The 19,361-nt window shown below is 56.1% G+C and overlaps 1 protein-coding gene across 2 annotated transcripts in view; it reads left to right on the plus strand.

Annotated features, from left to right (window-relative positions):
- The window catches only part of ANK2 (ankyrin 2), a 139,993-nt gene that overhangs the window by 54,435 nt on the left and 66,197 nt on the right, over positions 1-19,361 (plus strand). For both annotated transcript variants that reach the window (XM_054717076.1, XM_054717075.1), the window contains 7 exons: positions 2,240-2,338; positions 2,613-2,711; positions 3,343-3,540; positions 6,228-6,326; positions 7,925-8,023; positions 12,623-12,721; positions 13,600-13,698. In XM_054717076.1, the coding sequence (XP_054573051.1) occupies positions 2,240-2,338; positions 2,613-2,711; positions 3,343-3,540; positions 6,228-6,326; positions 7,925-8,023; positions 12,623-12,721; positions 13,600-13,698 (792 nt within the window). The remainder of the gene's footprint in view (positions 1-2,239; positions 2,339-2,612; positions 2,712-3,342; positions 3,541-6,227; positions 6,327-7,924; positions 8,024-12,622; positions 12,722-13,599; positions 13,699-19,361) is intronic.

Here is a 19,361-nt window from a genome sequence, read left to right on the forward strand (position 1 = left end):
AAAATTTTTTTAAATCAGAGACTAGGCAACATAAACTAATAGAAATTATAACCTATGTTATAATTATAACCAGGCTGGGTGACGGTCTCATCAGATGAGGTGGGAGTGGGATTCAGACACGGGCGTGGAGAGCACAGCCCGGCCCTGCTCGGCGGAGATGGTTAGGATGCAACCCTGAACCCGAAGCAACGGGCCGGCCGCTAGGTGGGCGCGGGGGTCAGACAGGCGGGGTGGGGCCCGCGCCGGAGACGCCTTCCAGCTCCCGAGGTGAGTCCACAGCGAAGACTCGGTGCAGTTTTGTCCACTCAGCTCCCACATTCCAGCCCGACCGAGGGCGGGCACCGAGCGAGGCCTGCCTCCGAGCTTCCGGGCGCCTGCCGGCCAGGAGGGTGTGGGGAGGTGTGGCTCTGGATGGACTGTGCGCTCGGGCAAGAACGAGGACACCTCCCAGGTGTGTCGTGGAAAAGCAGGGTTCACTCCAAGGCGTTGTTAGCGCCGCGGGTTCAAACAGAAACGACGGAGAACGGCCTCCTCCTCGGAAAAGCGTGAGTGGTGAGCTGTGAAGGGGACGTGCTGTGCGTGGGGGACCTGCTCCATGAGGGGACGTGCTGTGCGAGGGGACGTACTGCGTGAGGGACGTGCTCCATGAGGGGACGTGTGCGTGGGGGACGTGCTGCGTGAGGGACGTGCTCCATGAGGGGACGTGTGCGTGGGGGACGTGCTGCGTGAGGGACGTGCTCCATGAGGGGACGTGCTGTGCGAGGGGACGTACTGCGTGAGGGACGTGCTCCATGAGGGGACGTGTGCGTGGGGGACGTGCTGCGTGAGGGACGTGCTCCATGAGGGGACGTGTGCGTGGGGGACGTGCTGCGTGAGGGACGTGCTCCATGAGGGGACGTGCTGTGCAAGGGGACGTACTGCGTGAGGGACGTGCTCCATGAGGGGACGTGCTGTGCGAGGGGACGTACTGCGTGAGGGACGTGCTCCATGAGGGGACGTGCTGTGCAAGGGGACGTACTGCGTGAGGGACGTGCTCCATGAGGGGACGTGTGCGTGGGGGACGTGCTGCGTGAGGGACGTGCTCCATGAAGGGACGTGCTGCGTGGGGAATGTGTGCGTGGGGGACGTACTGCGTGAGGGACGTGCTCCATGAGGGGACGTGTGCGTGGGGAATGTGTGCGTGGGGGACGTGTGCGTGAGGGAGGAGTACAGAGGCCGCGACAAGCCGCACCCTCGCCGCCCGGGTCAGGCGCATTGCCGTGGACTGTGCAGGCCACCCTCGCCACGCGGTGCCGGGACAGCGTGGGCGACATGTTTTGGCCACGATGATGGAGCGGAGGTCACGGTGGGACCCTACGACCTTCAGCTTCGAGTCAGGGGCCCGTGGGAACTGCAGAGACGGCGCCGGGCCCGCAGGCCTCGTCCGCACGGAGACGGGCAGGGCCCAGGCAGCGGCGTGTGTAACAGCCGTGCCCGCGGGGGCGGAGGGCCTTCCCAGAGGAATTTCACGGTTTGGGGGGGGGGGGGCTCCCGGGAAGAGGGGCGACAGTCGGACGGCAGGCGCTTTCCAACCGTGAGCACTTTGTTCTATCAGCCATTTATCTTGCTATTTCTGCAGAAAATACAAATCAATGAAATTACCAAAAAAAATTTTTTTACCATGGTCATTGGAGTTTCCCAAAGTTTAGATGAGGAAATTTGGAATTCAAGTCCTGTAGAAAGGACAGAGAAGCATTGGAGAGAGCTGCTATTGTCTCAATCCTACTTTTCATTCTTTAATATACTTGATTGATTTCAGAGAGGAAGGGAGAGAGCGAATCATGGATCGGCTGCTCCTGCTCGCCCCTCACTGGGGACCGAGCCGCAACCCGGGTGCCCCCCCGGGGATGGAACCGTGACCTCCTGGTTCCTAGGTCAATGCTCAATCCCTGGGCCACGCCGCCTCTACTAATGTCACAGGGAGGAAAAGACGGCCTTTTTCCGCACAAGTCTGAGCCGTCTGGCTCCCACGAAGTCCCTTTGCGGCCCCAGCTCTCACAATCCCCATCCTTCTGTCCGCCTGAGAGGCGGCCCTCACCGTGCCTTCCGTTCTGCGCTCGCTCTGCGGCTGGCGGCGGGTCTCACGGGCCAGCGTGGCCCCACGTGGGAGTCACCATCGCTCTCCGCTCCGCATGTTAAGAGCCGAAGGGCTTGTTGGTGGTCAGGAAGATGAGCGCCTCTCCTCCTGTTCCCATTTCAGAAAGGCTTCACCCCGCTGCACGTGGCCGCCAAGTACGGCAGCCTGGACGTGGCCAAGCTGCTGCTGCACCGGCGGGTGGCGGCCGACTCCGCGGGGAAGGTACGCCCACCCCTGCCTTCTCACCCGGGCTCAAGCGTGTCCTCAGTCAGGGGAGCCCGCCACGGCCACGCCGCGCCCTAGTGGTTCCAGCGGGTTCCAGACCCTGCAGCGCGTGGCCTTCCCGGTGTGGATGAGTCCCTGCAGGGCAGCCCTTAGGCAGCTGCTCGCTTTGGCCCCTCTGCTCCTGCTGCTGGTGCTCACTAATGCACTTGCACTTGCCCCCGGCGCCCACGCCCCTGGTCACACTCACCAGGCGCCCACCCCGCCCTTGCAGAACGGCCTGACCCCGCTGCACGTGGCCGCCCACTATGACCACCAGGAGGTGGCTGTGCTGCTGCTGGAGAGAGGCGCCTCCCCTCACGCCACCGCCAAGGTGAGGCGCGGGGCTGCCTGCCGCCGGGACCCACGGGCCTGGGCGGGGTTGGAACCCTGGGGTGGAGTCGCCAGCCAGTCCTGTGGTGGCTTCTGAGTGAGTTAGAGGGCAAATGCACGTCAGCCGGAGGTCGGAACAAGACCCTGAAGGAACTTCATGTGATTCTGCTGGTAACGCAGCATGTGTGAGTGGTGCTCGGTTCCGGAGCAGGTTCAAGGGCAGCCTGACCAGCTGGTCCAGGACAGTCCCCAGTGCAGAGGCTCAGAAACCGGGTTCTGCCAGGGAGGCTGAGGGTGGGGGAGGGCTGGCTTGGGGAGAGAAGAGCAGGGGAGCCCTGGGACCCTCGGGTGTTAGGGTGGGGCACGCACAGGGCACGGGCCCACCTCAGGCTGCTCTTCAGGAGGGACCGTTGTCCAAAGGGTGGATTTGGAGGTTTGGGGTTCCCGTGTCCCTCCCTCTAACTACCCTGCGGTGCCCTGTGACCCTGCCTTAAAGACTCTGGTGTTGTTGGGTGGGGACTTGCCATTTATCACACGCTGGCTTTTAGCTTTTCTGTCCACTGCCTCCAGAGACGTGCATCCATCCGGGTAGCTGCTAAGCTCACCCTCTGTTTCAACCTCTTACTTTGCAGAATGGCTACACTCCCCTACACATCGCTGCCAAGAAGAACCAGATGCAAATCGCATCCACGCTTCTCAGCTACGGGGCCGAGACGAATGTCGTGACTAAGCAGGGCGTGACCCCGCTGCACCTGGCCTCCCAGGAGGGGCATGCAGACATGGTCACCTCACTCCTGGACAAGGGTGCCAATGTCCACACATCGACCAAGGTATTCCGCTTTGTCTGGTTTAGTCATGAGCCTTTGGGATGAGTGTAAGGAGAAGCCGTCTGCGCGCATGTGGGCAGAACGAAGGGTTGAAGGGAGGCGGGCCTGTTACAGTTCCAGGGCAGCTGAGGACTGGCCCGGGGGGCTGGGGAACCACGGAGCCAGGACAGGTGCACAGACATGGTGCACCCTCACACCCTGCCTTTCTTGTGAGTCCGTTACAGTTCCGTCCCTCTGGGAGCTGCCTTCCTGCCCCTCTGAGAACGTGCTGTCACCCCAGTGGCCCTGGGTTCAGGCCGTCAGTCCACACTCTGTCCTGCCTGCAGTCCTAATTCCAGAGCCCAGAGAAAGGCGACAGTGCTATCTGGGGCTGTCTGCCAGCTGGTCCATGCCCACTGCCCATGGCACTCTCCAGCTGCTGAGCCTCAGAAGCTTCTATGCTTGGGGGCAGGGACACAGTGGAACACAGGTTCTGAGCCCACTTTGCCTGGCGTGAGTGGTGGTCAGGGAATCGGTGTCTGTAATAAAGCACCCGGTTGTTTCAGCCTTTCCCAGAGAATGGCCTGTGGACACACATAGTAATTGCAATAGAATAAGAGTCAGGCCCTAGCCAGTTTGGCTCAATGGATAGTGTTGGCCTATGAACTGAAGGGTCCCGGGTTCAATTCCAGTGAAGGACACGAACCTTGGTTTCAGGCTCGATCCCCACCTTGGTCAGGGCAAGTGTGGGAGGCAATCAGTCGATGTTTCTCTCTCTCCGTCTCTCCCTCCACTCTCTAAATATCAGTAGGGAAATGTCCTCAGGTGACGATTAACGACAACAATAGAATGAGAGTCAGGGAAGACACCATTCAGTATACAAACATGCTGACTTTACACGCACATGTTTTCCCCTGCATCTATTTGTGGGCTCCCTGTTAGCCACGTATCTATCTTCACATGTGTCTAGTCCACTGGTGCCAGCTGCAGCTGTAGAAGTATCTCAGGTAATAAGCAAACCAATGACAAATTGTCCCATTGCTTCAGAAGAGCACACATCTTTGTTTCTGGTTAAGACCAGCTGACACCAGGAAGTCCATGTTCTCAGGAGTAACCGTAATGCGGCATTGACACGCTATTCCTGTCCAATCCCCATGTAATCGCCAGTGAACAAGCCCAGCCCTTAAACACAAGGCCTGTTCGCTATCCAGCCGGAGAAAGATCTCTGCATACTGGCTCCTGAGGAGCCCATGGCTGGAGATCACGGATTTGGGAGACATGTCTTAGCTGCCTTGGCCACACCTGGCGGTAGAGACAGGCCTGCTGATTTTAACTGGTGTGCATTGGGCGAGGGCTGCCGGCTCCAGGATGCTCCCACTGCTGTGGTCTCAGCGGGAGAGAGACAGACGGAGCGGATAGACTGCGCTGAACAGGACACTGTGAGGCAGAAGCTGCCCACTGATATGCTCAAGTGCCAAGAAAACTTCCTGGCATTTGAATGGTACTAAAAACACTGTGACACAGACTAGTGACTTAGGTTTTAAAGATGCTCTTTAGCCCGGCCAGCATGGCTCAGTGGTTGAGCATTGAGCTATGAACCAGGAGGTCATGATTCAATTCCCAGTCGGGGCACATGCCTGGGTGGTAGGCTCAGTCCTCAGTGTGGGGTGTGCAGGAGGCAGCTGATCAGTCATTCTCATCATTGATGATTCTAGCTCTCTCTTTCTCTACCTTCTCTGAAAAAAAAAAATAATAAGTGCTCTTTAAATTTCTATCTTCTTGATGGGAGCTACTTACCCCCATGTCGAGGCTGCCAGATTGTGGCAGAGACTGAATGAGCCTCTCCCCTCCCGTCCCTGGGCCCTGTCCCTTACTGGTTCTGAACGGTGCTTCACTGGCCTACCCAGTTAATTAAAGCCATCACATCACGGGTGCTCACGTGCCAGGCATTTATGTACAACTGGCCAATTGATGATGCTGTGTATAAACGATGGGGCGACCTCTTATTTAGCACCTAGAGGACCCTAGGCCAGTGGTCAGCAAACTGCTGCTCGCGAGCCACATGCGGCTCTTTGGCCCCTTGAGTGTGGCTCTTCCACAAAATACCACATGCGGGCGTACACATACAGTGCGATTGAAACTTTGTGGCCCATGCGCAGAAGTCGGTTTTCGGCTCTCAAAAGAAATTTCAATCGTCATACTGTTGATATTTGGCTCTGTTGACTGATGAGTTTGCTGACCACTGCCCTAGACAGCAGTGCCCTGCGTTTGGGTGCTGGAGGAAACCATGCTGAGCGCATTCCTGTAACTATGTTCTGTGCACCTATGATGTTTTATTGATGGAAAGGTTGACTCTTGCAGTGCTTATAAAGTAGAAGTAGTGGTTGGTGGGTCAGTTATTTAAGTGAATAAATACTCAGCCGGAGGCACAGATGGGGCTGAAGGGAGTGTTGCTGGGAGCACCTTCGCTGACTGACTTTAACGTCGCGGGTCGTGATGTAAGTGCCTAACATGGGAAACGATTGGCTGACAGTACTGGGGAGCAGAGGACCTGCCTTGGGTGGAAAGTCATCATAACTTAGGGGGTTTGTCTTCAATTTCAAAAGATGTGGTTTCCACGGAGAAGCTGTAATTACAGCTTTTTTCAAGATGGGATATTACAAACGATCACATCTTCTCCACTGTACCCGCTGCCTCCATTCTCTCTGCAGAGCGGTCTCACAGCCTTGCACCTCGCAGCCCAGGAGGACAGAGTGAATGTTGCTGACATTCTCGTCAGGCACGGGGCGGACCAGGATGCCCACACGAAGGTACAAGGCTCCTGTCACGGTTGTGCTGGGTCCCGCCCTGGGTGACTCCCAGCCACCCCATTGGGGCACCCAAGTTCCTGCCCCCCTCCTCCCAAGTCCGTCCTGCTCACACATTGTGATGGGCCTCCTGCTCCCAGGACCACGTCCGGATGGAGAGAGGAGCAGAGGTGCCCATGCTGATCCAGCGCTGCACCCACGCGGCCTCCTCCCTGCTGCTCAGCCAGGCGGTGACCTGCTGTTGGCCTGCACCCACTCCTGCCATGCCCTTGGCTGATGTGGCTTTCCCCTCTCTTTGCCATGAACCCCTCATTCCACCTCTGCTGCATTTTCCCGCATCCCCGCCGGGCCCTCTCTGGCCTCATCTTTCCTACCTATTTTCATATCCCACCATCTGTGCCCCTGTCTTAGCTCTTTTTCAGGTTAAGTCACACACATGCCTGGTCTCCTATGTTGGTGTGAAGTCCTATGTTCCCAGTCTGCTCCCCCATGTTTGTGTCCACAGGATGCACACCTAAGAAATACCTGTATAATCAGAGTGTGTCACACCCACTAAGTAATAGCTGTACAGTTGGATAGTGTGTGTCACATCACTAAGTAATAGCTGTACAGTCGGATAGAGTGTGTCACACTGCTAAGTAATAGCTGTACAGTCGGATAGAGTGTGTCACACATCCGCTAAGTAATAGCTGTACAGTCGGATAGAGTGTGTCACACCCACTAAGTAATAGCTGTACAGTCGGATAGAGTGTGTCACACCTGCTAAGTAATAGCTGTACAGTCGGATAGAGTATGTCACACCTGCTAAGTAATAGCTGTACAGTCGGATAGAGTGTGTCACACCCACTAAGTAATAGCTGACAGTCGGATAGAGTGTGTCACACACCTGCTAAGTAATAGCTGAGAGTCGGATAGAGTGTGTCACACACCCGCTAAGTAATAGCTGTACAGTCAGATAGAGTGTCTCACACCTGCTAAATAATAGCTGTACAGTTGGATAGAGTGTGTCACACCCACTAAGTAATAGCTGTACAGTCGGATATAGTGTGTCATACCACTAAGTAATAGCTGTACAGTCAGATAGAGTATGTCACATCACTAAGTAATAGCTGTACAGTCGGATAGAGTGTGTCACACACCCGCTAAGTAATAGCTGTACAGTTGGATAGAGTGTGTCACGCACCTGCTAAGTAATAGCTGTATAGTCGGATAGAGTGTGTCACACACCCGCTAAGTAATAGCTGTACAGTCGGATAGAGTGTGTCACACACCCGCTAAGTAATAGCTGTACAGTCGGATAGAGTGTGTCACACACCCGCTAAGTAATAGCTGTACAGTTGGATAGTGTGTCACACACCCGCTAAGTAATAGCTGTACAGTCGGGTAGAGTGTGTCACACACCCGCTAAGTAATAGCTGTATAGTCGGGTAGAGTGTCTCACACCCACTAAGTCATATTTGTACAATCGGATTGAGTGTCTCACACCCGCTAAGCAATATCTTTACAGTCAGGTAGAAAGTCCTGCTGGGACTGAAACTCTGTCACCGCCCCCTCCAGGGTGTAATTAGTGAGTGGTCATTTGCTTGTTATTGTTATTACAGCTCGGTTATACTCCTTTAATTGTGGCCTGTCACTATGGAAACGTGAAAATGGTCAACTTCCTTTTGAAGCATGGAGCCAATGTCAACGCCAAAACCAAGGTAAATGCTGTTCTCATTTCATTTCTGTCGCAAAAGTTTCAGCCACATGGACGCTCCGTGTGCTCACTGTCATACACATGTGCTTTTATGTTAGTTTTTCTAAAGTGACTCTGAGAACACCATGCAGGTTGTGCAAGGGGCTGAGGCTTTTTATTCTAATAATCCTGACAGCCTGTAGGCTGACCTCAGAGCTGGTGTAAGTTCCGGGAGCTGATGAGCTAGCACCTCACCGTAGGGCCCTGCTGGGACGCTGCGCCTCCGGTCTTGGCCCTCCCCAGCCCTCACCCGAGGAAGCACAGATGGGCCTAGACCCAGTGCCTTCCTCTTTTTAAAGGAATCCTCATGAAGGTGTGTGAGAGAGAGAGAAGTATCTACCGGCTGCCTCCTGCACGCCCTCTGCTGGGGATCAAACCCACAACCCGGGCATGTGCCCTGACTGGGAATTGAAGTGGGGACCTCTTGGTTCATGGGTTGATGGTCAGCCACTGAGTCACACTGGTCGGATACCATGTCTGTTTTACACTGAATTCACGTTACCTGTCTGAGGTTACCGAGCAGGAGCAGTGCAATCGGAACTCAGACCCCGGCACACTGTGAGGCTCAGGCCCGTGCGCTTACCACTCGGAACCTCAGCAACCTCACTCTTCCCCTTGACATTAGACCATGCTGCCTCCTCCCACGTGTTCCTGACCCGGACCTAGTCACCTTCCCATTCTTTCCAGCCTCATAGTATGACCTGACCCAGTGTAACTTCCAGGTGACACCCACCCCTCCCTACAACTCGTCACCATTACTGTCTCCAGCGCCTAGGACGCCGTGTTGTTCATGGCCTTCCCTCTCCTAAGCTGCTCTCCTCCTTAAGTAGTTAAATCTTACCTAAACCACGCCCTCCGTAATGCTTTCTTCACAACTTTCTTCCCTTGTTCCTTTACTCCTCACCCAAGGACATGTTCTCATTGAATCAGAGAGAGAGGAAGGGAGAGGAAGAGAGAGAAACATAGATTGGTTGCCTCCCATACCCGCCCCGACCGGGAATTGAACCTCCATGACCCTTCTGTGCACAGCGCAATGCTCCAACCAGCTGAGCCCCAGCCGGGCAAACTCGGAACCTTTAGTCCGACTCCAGCAAGAACAGCCGCTGTCTGTTCTGAGTTCTCCTGGACTTGAGACGAATGTAAAAGCTGCTCAACACTCGGGCGCTAGCGCCGCACGCGTTTGCTGGGTCAGCTCCACACAAAGCACTTGGGATGGTGCTTCCCGCTGGAGTCCAGGGTGCTCCTGAGAGGCACGCCACGAGTTGTTTTTTTGTTTGTTTGTTTGTTTTTTTAAATATCTTTTATCGATTTTTTACAGAGAGGAAGAGAGAGAGGGATAGAGAGTCAGAAATATCGATGAGAGAGAAACATCGATCAGCTGCCTCCTGCACACCCCCCACCGGGGATGTGCCCGCAACCAAGGTACATGCCCTTGACCGGAATCGAACCTGGGACCCTTCAGTCCGCAGACCGACGCTCTATCCACTGAGCCAAACCGGTTTCGGCACGAGTTGTTAAGTATTGGTTGTTGAGTGGTTATAACGATGGAAACCCCGATGAAGCATTTGCCTTCTGGGGTTTGATCTACACTCAAATGGATTTTTGGTTGAGAGAAAAATCTCATTTTAACTTTACAGGTTTTGTTTGTTTTTTTTAATCAAAATGTCAATTTTATTTGCTTTTGGAAGCAAATGTATTTTTATGTGTCTTCAGTGGGTAAACACACACCTTCAAAGGACGTTCTTTTAATAAACACAGGATTTTTTCACATAGAATGACATTTTTGTAGAAGGAAGTCTTTTTTTCATATCTCATGTGTAACCATAGTTACTAAAATTGTTTGGTTGCTATGAAAATACAAACCTAAGTATTGACTTTACTACTAAAACTTTCATGACTTGGTATAAAAATTTGGCAAAGTGAACTTCTTTTATGGAACTGTTAGTCACTTAGAATTGAACCCTGTAACATCAGCTTGAGGCAAACAGGTTGGATTAATTATATGATAATTTGCAAAGAGAGTTGAGAAGTCAGCATGTAAGGCAAGCATGTCAAACTCAAAGACTAACATGGGCCAAATAAATGAGGCATGCGGCCTGCAGGTTTGACATGCTTGGTGTAAGGGCATTTTCTTTGTGAATTAGACTCTTAAGGTCAAAGTCTCTGAGAAAGAAAGACAGTGTTTGCTACCATTTTCCTGTCACTTCAGAGAAACGAAAGAAAAATGGCCTGGATTCTTCACAGAATTCGAGGTTTTGGCGTTTTCATTTGTAACTGGGTGGTGGGGGTCAGAGGTCAGGGGTGCTGGTTGTGAGGAGAAGTGCTGGGTCAGGGGCTCCCAGCAGGATGGGCCTAAGGTGGTGGGTGGAGCTTCAACCAGATGGTCGGAAAAGCCTGTGAGCTGCTCCCGAGTCCCTGGAAAACCGCCTCCACGGGATGTCCTTCTGGCGCAGTGTCCACATCAGACCGTGTCCTGCAGGAAAGGGGAGCGACCGAGGGCAAGCACTTGACCGTGGCGGCGTCATCTGGGGAGACGGGGTCTCCTGTGCAGCCCAGGTGTGTCAGCAAGTGCTGCTGGGCCTGGCCAGGTGACGGGGTTGTAAACAGGGTGGAAAGGAGGCTTATTTAGAAGAACTCACTTCTTCTAGGCTCCTCACGAGTCCACAGGTGATGTGACTCTGTGTCTCTGTGACCGTTAAGTTTCCCTGGTTCCTGGGTCATTTCAGGGATGAACGGCCATGGCCACGCTCAGACCGTGTGTCACAGGCGTGGACACGGCCCCCCAGACAGAAGGCCACAGTGACGGGGGACGTGGCAGGGACAGCAGGGGGGGACGTGGCAGGGACGGCAGGGGGGACGTGGCAGGGACGGCAGGGGGAACGTGGCAGGGACGGCAGGGGGGACGTGGCAGGGACGGCAGGAGGACGTGGCAGGGACAGCAGGGGGGACGTGGCAGGGACGGCAGGGGGGCCGTGGCAGGGACGGCAGGAGGACGTGGCAGGGACGGCAGGGGGGCCGTGGCAGGGACGGCAGGAGGACGTGGCAGGGACGGCAGGGGGGACGTGGCAGGGACAGCAGGGGGGACGTGGCAGGGACGGCAGGGGGGCCGTGGCAGGGACGGCAGGAGGACGTGGCAGGGACGGCAGGGAGGACGTGGCAGGGACGGCAGGGGGGACGTGGCAGGGACGGCAGGGGGGCCGTGGCAGGGACGGTAGGGGGGACGTGCAGGGACGGCAGGGGGGCCGTGGCAGGGACGGCAGGGGGGCCGTGGCAGGGACGGCAGGGGGGACGTGGCAGGGACGGCAGGGGGGCGTGTGAGGGACGGCAGGGGGGACGTGGCAGGGACGGCAGGGGGGCGTGCGAGGGACGGCAGGGGGGCGTGTGAGGGACGGCAGGGGGGACGTGCAGGGACGGCAGGGGGGACGTGGCAGGGACGGCAGGGGGGACGTGGCAGGGACGGCGGGGGGGCGTGTGAGGGACGGCAGGGGGGGCGTGGCAGGGACGGCAGGGGGGACGTGGCAGGGATGGCGGGGGGGCGTGTGAGGGACGGCAGGGGGGGCGTGCGAGGGACGGCAGGGGGGACGTGCGAGGGACGGCAGGGGGGCGTGTGAGGGACGGCAGGGGGGACGTGCAGGGACGGCAGGGGGGACGTGCAGGGACGGCAGGGGGGACGTGGCAGGGACGGCAGGGGGGCATGTGAGGGACGGCAGGGGGGACCTGGCGTCCTGTGTGCACAGTAGATACTCATGTAGATGGAGAAGTGTGTTGTGCGCTGGCTGTGAAGCAGCTGCGACACAGTATTGCAGGGACGGATACTCTGACAGGTTCATGGTGTGACAGCTGCGCGCGCACACAGCCCGCACGGGTGGGTCTGACGGACGCGGAAGCTTTTGTCAGGCGATGCCAGTGGGTAAGGGTAGCGCGGACGCTGGTGGCCTGACCTTCTCCACGGGGTCTGGCTGCAGCGTGACCGTGAAGAAATTACTTTCCCCCGTTGTTCCCAGTTGTATCCCCCTGACACAGGGACTGTCCCTTTACTCCGCCCGTGTCCCTGCTCGCCGCACGGCTCCTGCTCCCTTTCTTGGAGGTGAGCCCAGGCCAGGTGGGGACAGAACCTACGTGTAAAGACCATGGGTCAGAGTGGGCCTCCCCCCCCCCCCCCCCCCCCCGCCGGGGAAGGAACTTCCAGACTGAGGTCCATAAAGGGAGGCCTGAGTTACCCGATGGGAAAGCTGCGCCGGGCAGGGCACAGTGCTGTGATGCTCGCAGCTCTCGGACGTCTCGTCCTTTCTCCTGGGCAGACGCCACCGCTGCTGCTCTCCCCGTGGCGTGGCCCTGGGCTCGCGTTTCCATGCTCACGGCTCAGAATAGTGTCGGAGACGCCGAGTCGCCTGTCTCCCTTCATTTACGGGCAGAAGGTGTGCGGGCGTGTGTGCTGCTGAGAGCGCGCTCCTGGGGCGGTCGCCCCCACACACAGCATTGTCATAAGTAAGATGCCTTGAACGCAGGCTAACCGGCTTCTCCTCCTTCTCCTCCTCCTCCCGCCTCGGTCCCCGCCCCACAGAGTGGCTACACGCCCCTGCACCAGGCCGCACAGCAGGGCCACACACACATCATCAATGTGCTGCTGCAGCACGGAGCACGGCCCGATGCCACCACCACGGTAAGGCCCTCCGCACCCCTGTCCCTCTGCCATGGCCAACGCCAGGGGTGGGGGGAGGGGATCCTCTGTTAGTGCCGCCGAGTCACCTCCGACTCCCGGGGACCCGTGAATGGTGCCGTCCAGTGTCCTCACAGCCCTGCGCCGTGAGTCCCTCCACCTCCTGTTTGGGCTCCTCTTCTCCTGCTGCCTCTGTTCCCAGCATCGCTGTCTCTCCCGAAGACCTGCCTCCTCACGAGGTGTCTGAAGTAGGACAGCGTCCGTGTGTCACCGGCCCCAGCCGTGCTCAGGCTGAGCAGAACAGGGTGCCACAGTCCCCACCCCTCCTGAGATGGAGATGGGCCTCCACCCCAGGCCCCAGCACAGCGGGGGGGCTTGGGGCTGGGGTGCTGGGCCACCACTTCCTCCGGCTTAGGCAGGCTCCTGAGGCAAGGGGCCTGAGATGTAAACAGGTGGGATTCACCTCGCTCCCCAGGCCTGCGGAGCCTGCTGTGCCGTGTCTGCCACAGGGAGCTGGGCTGTGCCCAGAGGCGGCCTGCCCTCCCGGAAGCGGCCTGCCCTCGGGGAGGCGGGCCCTCAGCCTGGCTGGGTCTGGAGGCCTCCCTTTCCCAGCACCATCCAGCCCCCAGAGCTGACCACCCAGGGTTAAAGCCGCAAGTGCTTCTCATTAGGAGGAGGGGCAGATGCAGCTTGTTGTGTTTCCATGGTGACCTGCTCTCCAGGCTGGAGAAGTTACCAAGACACATTCAGATGTGATGGTGAAAACGAGTGATTTCCTCAGCTGCGCCTGGCCGGGTCATTGGAGGAGGCGCTGGCTCCTGGGGCGGTGAGCTCACTGGCTCCATCCTCTCTCCCCCTCTCTCCCCCCCACCCCCCCTCAGAATGGCAACACGGCCCTGGCCATCGCTAAACGGCTGGGCTACATCTCAGTGGTCGACACCCTGAAGGTTGTGACGGAGGAGGTCACCACCACCACGACAGTGAGTAAGGGGCCCACGGCTTCTGCTTGAGCTCGGCTTGCCCATCGCGCACTCTCCCCTCACCCCACGTCCCGTGCCGCGGTCTCAGCTTCTGGGGGTGAATCTGTGCGGCACACTGAGGGCCACACGTGTGAGTGCACTCACGGCAGCGGCCAGAGCTCCTGAGTCTCGCACATCCACGTGAAGGGTGTGAGTGTGAGTTCACAGGGTCTAGTTTTTCCTGCTCCTCTGCCCTCGTGCTGAGGTTGGGTATGACCCCAGCTGCCAGCCGAGGGTCAGGCCAGTCCCGGCAAACTTCCTTTCTGAGTGGAGGGGACGCAGCCCCAGCAAGGCCCTGGGCCCTGTGGGGCTCACGGCTGGTCTGAAGGTTCCCCCGGAGAACCATTCTTCCCCACTTCCTCTCGGTCTTTGACTATGTTTTATTCGAAAAGAGTTAGTAGGGAGACCGTCTGTGCGTAGGGAAACAGTAGCTATGTAAAATGTTCACTGTTCCTCATTGACTGTGAGGGCAGCGTGCATGGCCTCTGCCCACAGGGCCGGGGGGACGCAGAGCGGGGTGAGGGGCCTGGGCCTGGGCCTGTGGAGCAGAGGGGGGTGCCTCCCAGGGCTGTTCTCTTTGCATCCATTTGTTGGTGACTTTTCTGAAGCTGCAGACAACAGCTCAGTGGCTTGTTTGGAAAGCGGATAAGTGGACAGTAGAGCACTGGGCCCTGCGGTAGGGAGGATGCGGTCAAACCTCGGCCATTACGTTCACTGAAGGAGGTTCCAGCAACAGCCCAGGCTTAGGCGATGGGTCAGGTGGGAGGTGGGAGGAAGGAGTGTGTTCCCGGGGCAGCAGCAGCCCCGTGACACACAGCAGTGGGTGAGCACAGCTGCTGGGACCCCGTCCTGCGTCGGGGAAGTATGATTTATTCCTGGACACGAGGCGATGTGCGCAGACCCAGAGGGTCACTCCACTTGTTTTCTCGGGCAGTTTTAACCCTTTGCACTCGCTTGCTTTTTTCTTGATTCCTTTATTCTAATGCTAACCGTGTCAAGTCACACTCGACATCCGAGTGCAAAAGGTTAAAACCTGTGGTCCATGTGCCACAGTGTTTTTAAAGATTTTTTTAATCCTCACCTGAGGATGTTTTTATTGATTTTAGAGAAAGGGGGAGGGAGGTAGGGGAGCGGGAATCATGGATGGGAGAGAGAGAGACACCGATCAGTTGCCTCCCATACTAGTATACACCTGACCAGGGACAAACCTGCAGCCTGTGTGCCCTGCCTGGGAATCGAACCCACAATCTTTTGGTGTACTGGGGAATGCTCCAACTAACTGAGCTACCCGGCCGGGCTGTTTTTATTTTTTTATTATTTTTTTTTAAATTTCTTTATTGATTAAGGTGTCACATATTTGTCCTCATCCCCCCATTCCCATCCCCCACCCCTCCCCACGGATGCTCCAACCCCCTATTGAACTTAACCGTTGGATAGGCTCATATGCATGCACACAAGTCCTTTGGTTGATCTTTCCCCCCTCCCCCCACCCTCCCCTATCCTCCCTCTGAGGCCCGATAGTCCGATCGATGCCTCCTTGTTTCTGGGTCTGTTCTTGTTCATCAGTCTATGTTGTTCATCATTTCCCCTAGATGAGCGAGATCATGTGTCCCTAGAGATATACTTATAAGAACCGAATGTGAGACGAGCAATAATAGTTATGCTGACAGGCAAATGAATCAGTCTGTAGTGAGTTTCTTTCTGGACCAACAGTTCTTTTGAGACCCAATTTCAATGTCCACCAGTTCCTCATGTGCACATGTCAGCACTGACCCCTCAGCTCTGGATGGTGGACAAATGGTGGTAACGGAGGTCCGACTCCCTCTGGTTTGGTCTCGGCCGGACCCAGGGGCACGGCTTCCCCCGGACTCAGGGGCACGTGGCCTCACCCGGACCTAGGTGCGCGAGGCCTCACCCGGATCCAGGGACACATGGCCTCACCTGGACCCAGGGGCGTGTGGCCTCTCCCAGACCCAGGGGCGCGTGGCCTCACCCGGACCTGGGACCCAGCCTCACCTGGATCCAGGGACACATGGCCTCACCTGGACCCGGGGGCGCGTGGCCTCACCCGGACCCGGGACCCAGCCTCACCCGGATCCAGGGACACATGGCCTCACCTGGACCCGGGGGCGCGTGGCCTCTCCCAGACCCAGGGGCGCGTGGCCTCACCCGGACCTTGGTGCACGAGGCCTCACCCGGCCGGCCGGGCTGTTTTTAGAAATTCCAAGTGAAGTTTCTTCAAGATAATTCTTGAAGAAACACAGGCCCGTTTCTGCTCACACTAACCCCGAGTCACTCTGAGAGGCTGAATCTTAGTGGCTTTCTCTTGCTCTCTGGTTTCTTAGGCCAGGAGAGTCTCTCTCCGTAGTAGGGAGGTTGTTGTCCTATTTGGCATCTTTGAAGCAACGTGTTCATCACAGGTGGCCAAGCCCGTCGGTCCTTACAACTCCTTTTCTGTGCACTTGGGTCATGTTGTGCATCTTTATCAGGTTCCCACTAGGGGGCGCTTGCATCCTTTTTGTATCTTGTGTTTTTTTTCTCTTCCATTCACCTCATTAATCCACCTGAAGGGTTTCTGGGTAGAAACCAGTGCTGAGGAGTGGTCAACAGTGAAAACATCACCTCCCCAGCAGCAGCTCCAGGTGGTGGCCTGAAGGGTGGCACATCGGTTCTGTAAGAAAAAAAATTCTTCTTTAGCTCAACAAAACTGTGGTCGGACGTGTCCACTGTCAGAGAGAGCAGACTCTACATGTCACTTAGGGCGAGGGACCCAAACTACACAGGCCACGTTTATCACGAGGGCAGTCAGCTTTCTAAACACTGGCCACACAGGCTCTCAGACACCCTGTGAGCCAGACACACAGCCAGTCCCGCCCCTGGCTCTGTGGGCCCTCAGATCCCCTGTGAGCCGATAGACAGCCAGGTCCCCACACCCAGCTCGGGGGCTCTCAGATCCCCAGTGAGCCAGACAGACTGCCATTCCCCACACCCAGCTCGGGGGGCTCAGCACCCTGTGAGCCAGAGACACAGCCAGTCCCCACCCCCAGCTCTGGGGCACCAAGGCCTCAGAACTCTGGGGGCTGTTTCTCCTCTGTAACTGCTGTTCTCACACTGCCGAGCTGAGCGCTGCCTCAGCAAAACCACTGGACCCTCCAGGTGAGAAGCCAGCTGACAAATACAAGGTCCCTGGCATGCGCTCCAGTAAGAAGCCAAGGCCTGCACCAGTGGGGGTCAGCGAGGGTCAGCGGGGTCAGCGGGGGTCAGCGGGGTCAGCGGGGGTCAGCGGGGTCAGCGGGGTCAGCGGGGAAGGGTCTCCCTGGCTGTGTGGTCTAATGCAGCGGTTGCCAACCAGTGGTCTGCAGACCACTGATGGTCCATGAGGCCCGAAAGGTTGGCGACCGTTGGTCTAATGTGCCTGCCTTTACTTCTGCCTCTCACAGTCAGTCGTTCTCACATTTATTGTTTTCTGAAGTGGAATCTGGGGTTAAGAATTGAAAAGTGAACTTACTCCTTTCTGTTACGCAGTCTTGCGCGTCTGCTCTTGTGGAAGAGATTTTCACTCCCTTCTCCGCACAGCACAGCAGTGTCATTGATGACGCGAACACATGACAAAGCTCAGGAATTGCAGGGGTGCGTCTAGGGTTCAAGCTGAGTTTGTCAGATTCCAAAGCCCATGCTCTTAACCCTTCGACATAACAGAGCTTGGCTTTGCTAAAAGTAGCTCAGCAGGAATTTTGTGAAAGAAAGTTTTTCACCTAATTTTCAATTTAAGAAAAACCCTCTTACCTGGCCCCTTTGTTTATGTTCATGGAAGCATCATATTCAGTATCATTTCCACAGACTCACTAAAATAACAGAGCCACTCCTGACAGGCAAATAGCACAAGACAATTTAATAATTATGTAAAACAAACAAATTTTACGCTGTCACCTCTTAAATGGAGTAGTTGAACGACAGCTACACAGCCGACTACACACATCACGCGTTGGATTCATAGGACGTGCCCTGGAGCAGCCACGCGGGTTTCTGAGCCGCTTTCCTCCGAGGTCTTTACCCAAAGCCCTTGTGCGGGGGGAGGCGTCGGCAGCCGCTTGTGAAGGAAAAGTTGCGGCTGCACAAGTTTCGGAGGCGTTTGGAATCATGGCTGTGTCTCTAACCTCTGCTCCATGAGACGCCGAGGGGCAGGGACAGCTCGCCCCCGGTGGGTCTCTGTGTGCAGGAAGGGCATCGGGACCAGGCCCTGTGTCTGGCAGCGGAGCAGGAGGCAGCCTCCTGAGGTGGCTGGTAGAACCGTGAGATGGGACCTAGGTGGCCACTATGGATCAGCTGTCAACTCTATGTGTTATTTGCATAATTTTAAAGTGACCCACCCTCTTTTATGCTGTGTATAACCATTGATAGGTAGTGTGGGAGCCCTTTCACGTCCCGCGTGGTTCAGGGTTCCGGTTCAGGGTTCTGGAGAAGGCCTCACACAAATGAAAGAGACTACTATTTTACTGTAAAATTTAATACTCTAACACCTTGTAAATATTAGTGGAAAGGATTATTTGCATTCTTGAATAGGCTCTGAGCATCCCGATATTAGGCTGGATTTAGATATAGGTCAGCTGCTGTCGGTCAAGTCTCTGTCTGTTGCCTAGGTCCTGATCTGAGCTGGGCCAAGCCTCTGTCTATTACTCGGGTCCCAATCTGAGCTGGGCGTGGGAAGCAAAGCAGCCATGGGGCGGGAGACCTCCCTCAGAAGGGGCTAGGGTTCAGTCCCTTGCAAGGTTGGAGGGGGTAAGAGTCTATGCCCCACCTCTGTTGACCCCCTTTTTCTCTCCTGATAGTCCCTCTGCGACTGTGCCTGTCTTAGGTTGTTCCTTCTTTGAGGAATCTTACCTGTCTTTGGCTAACCAGCCATCCTCCGGGGCCAAACAGGGTAATGAGAGGTTCATTTCTGTCTCCTTGGTAGTCTATGCCCCCGTGGCCTCCATGCCCAGCACCTGCCTCGGGATCCCATCTCGGCTGCCAGTGGGGCCCCAGCACTAATCACATATCTTGGGGTACCCAGGTTTCTTCTCCAGGGAGAGCCCAGTTCACGCCATTGGGCGAGAGACAGATCCATGGTGCCAGCCACCATGAGGCTTCAACCTCAGCATGAACTGAAAACTCAGGCAACAGCTGTGGGCAACTGGATTATGAGAAGAGGGTCCTCTTGGCAAAAAGGGCAAGAGGGGCCAATATAGAATGCTCAAATGCCTTCCCAGGGGGCCTTCCTCACAGTGGAAGGGATTAAATCCTTTCATGTCCTTTTTATATTATTGCCAAACATTCAAAAAATTAGTTTGTAAGTTTGTTTGGAATAATTGCATAATATGCTGTTATAAAATATTAAAAATTATAATGACATTGTAGAGTAATATCATGTAAGGATATTCTTTGCTCTAGGCCATGGTAATTCAATTTCAAACTGGCTATCAATTTTTTTAAAGTTCCTGTAACGATGCCAGTTTTGTGTCTGAAACAGCTCCTGGCCCACAGTGGCCATTCACTGCTTCCTCGGTGCCTGAGTGACCAAATGCTCAGGCTCTTCAGTGTATGATTAACTTAGTACTGAGTTACAATAAAAGCAGTTCATGCCA

The sequence above is a fragment of the Eptesicus fuscus genome, chromosome 6, assembly GCF_027574615.1.
Source record: "Eptesicus fuscus isolate TK198812 chromosome 6, DD_ASM_mEF_20220401, whole genome shotgun sequence".
Classification (NCBI taxonomy): Eukaryota; Metazoa; Chordata; class Mammalia; order Chiroptera; family Vespertilionidae; genus Eptesicus; species Eptesicus fuscus.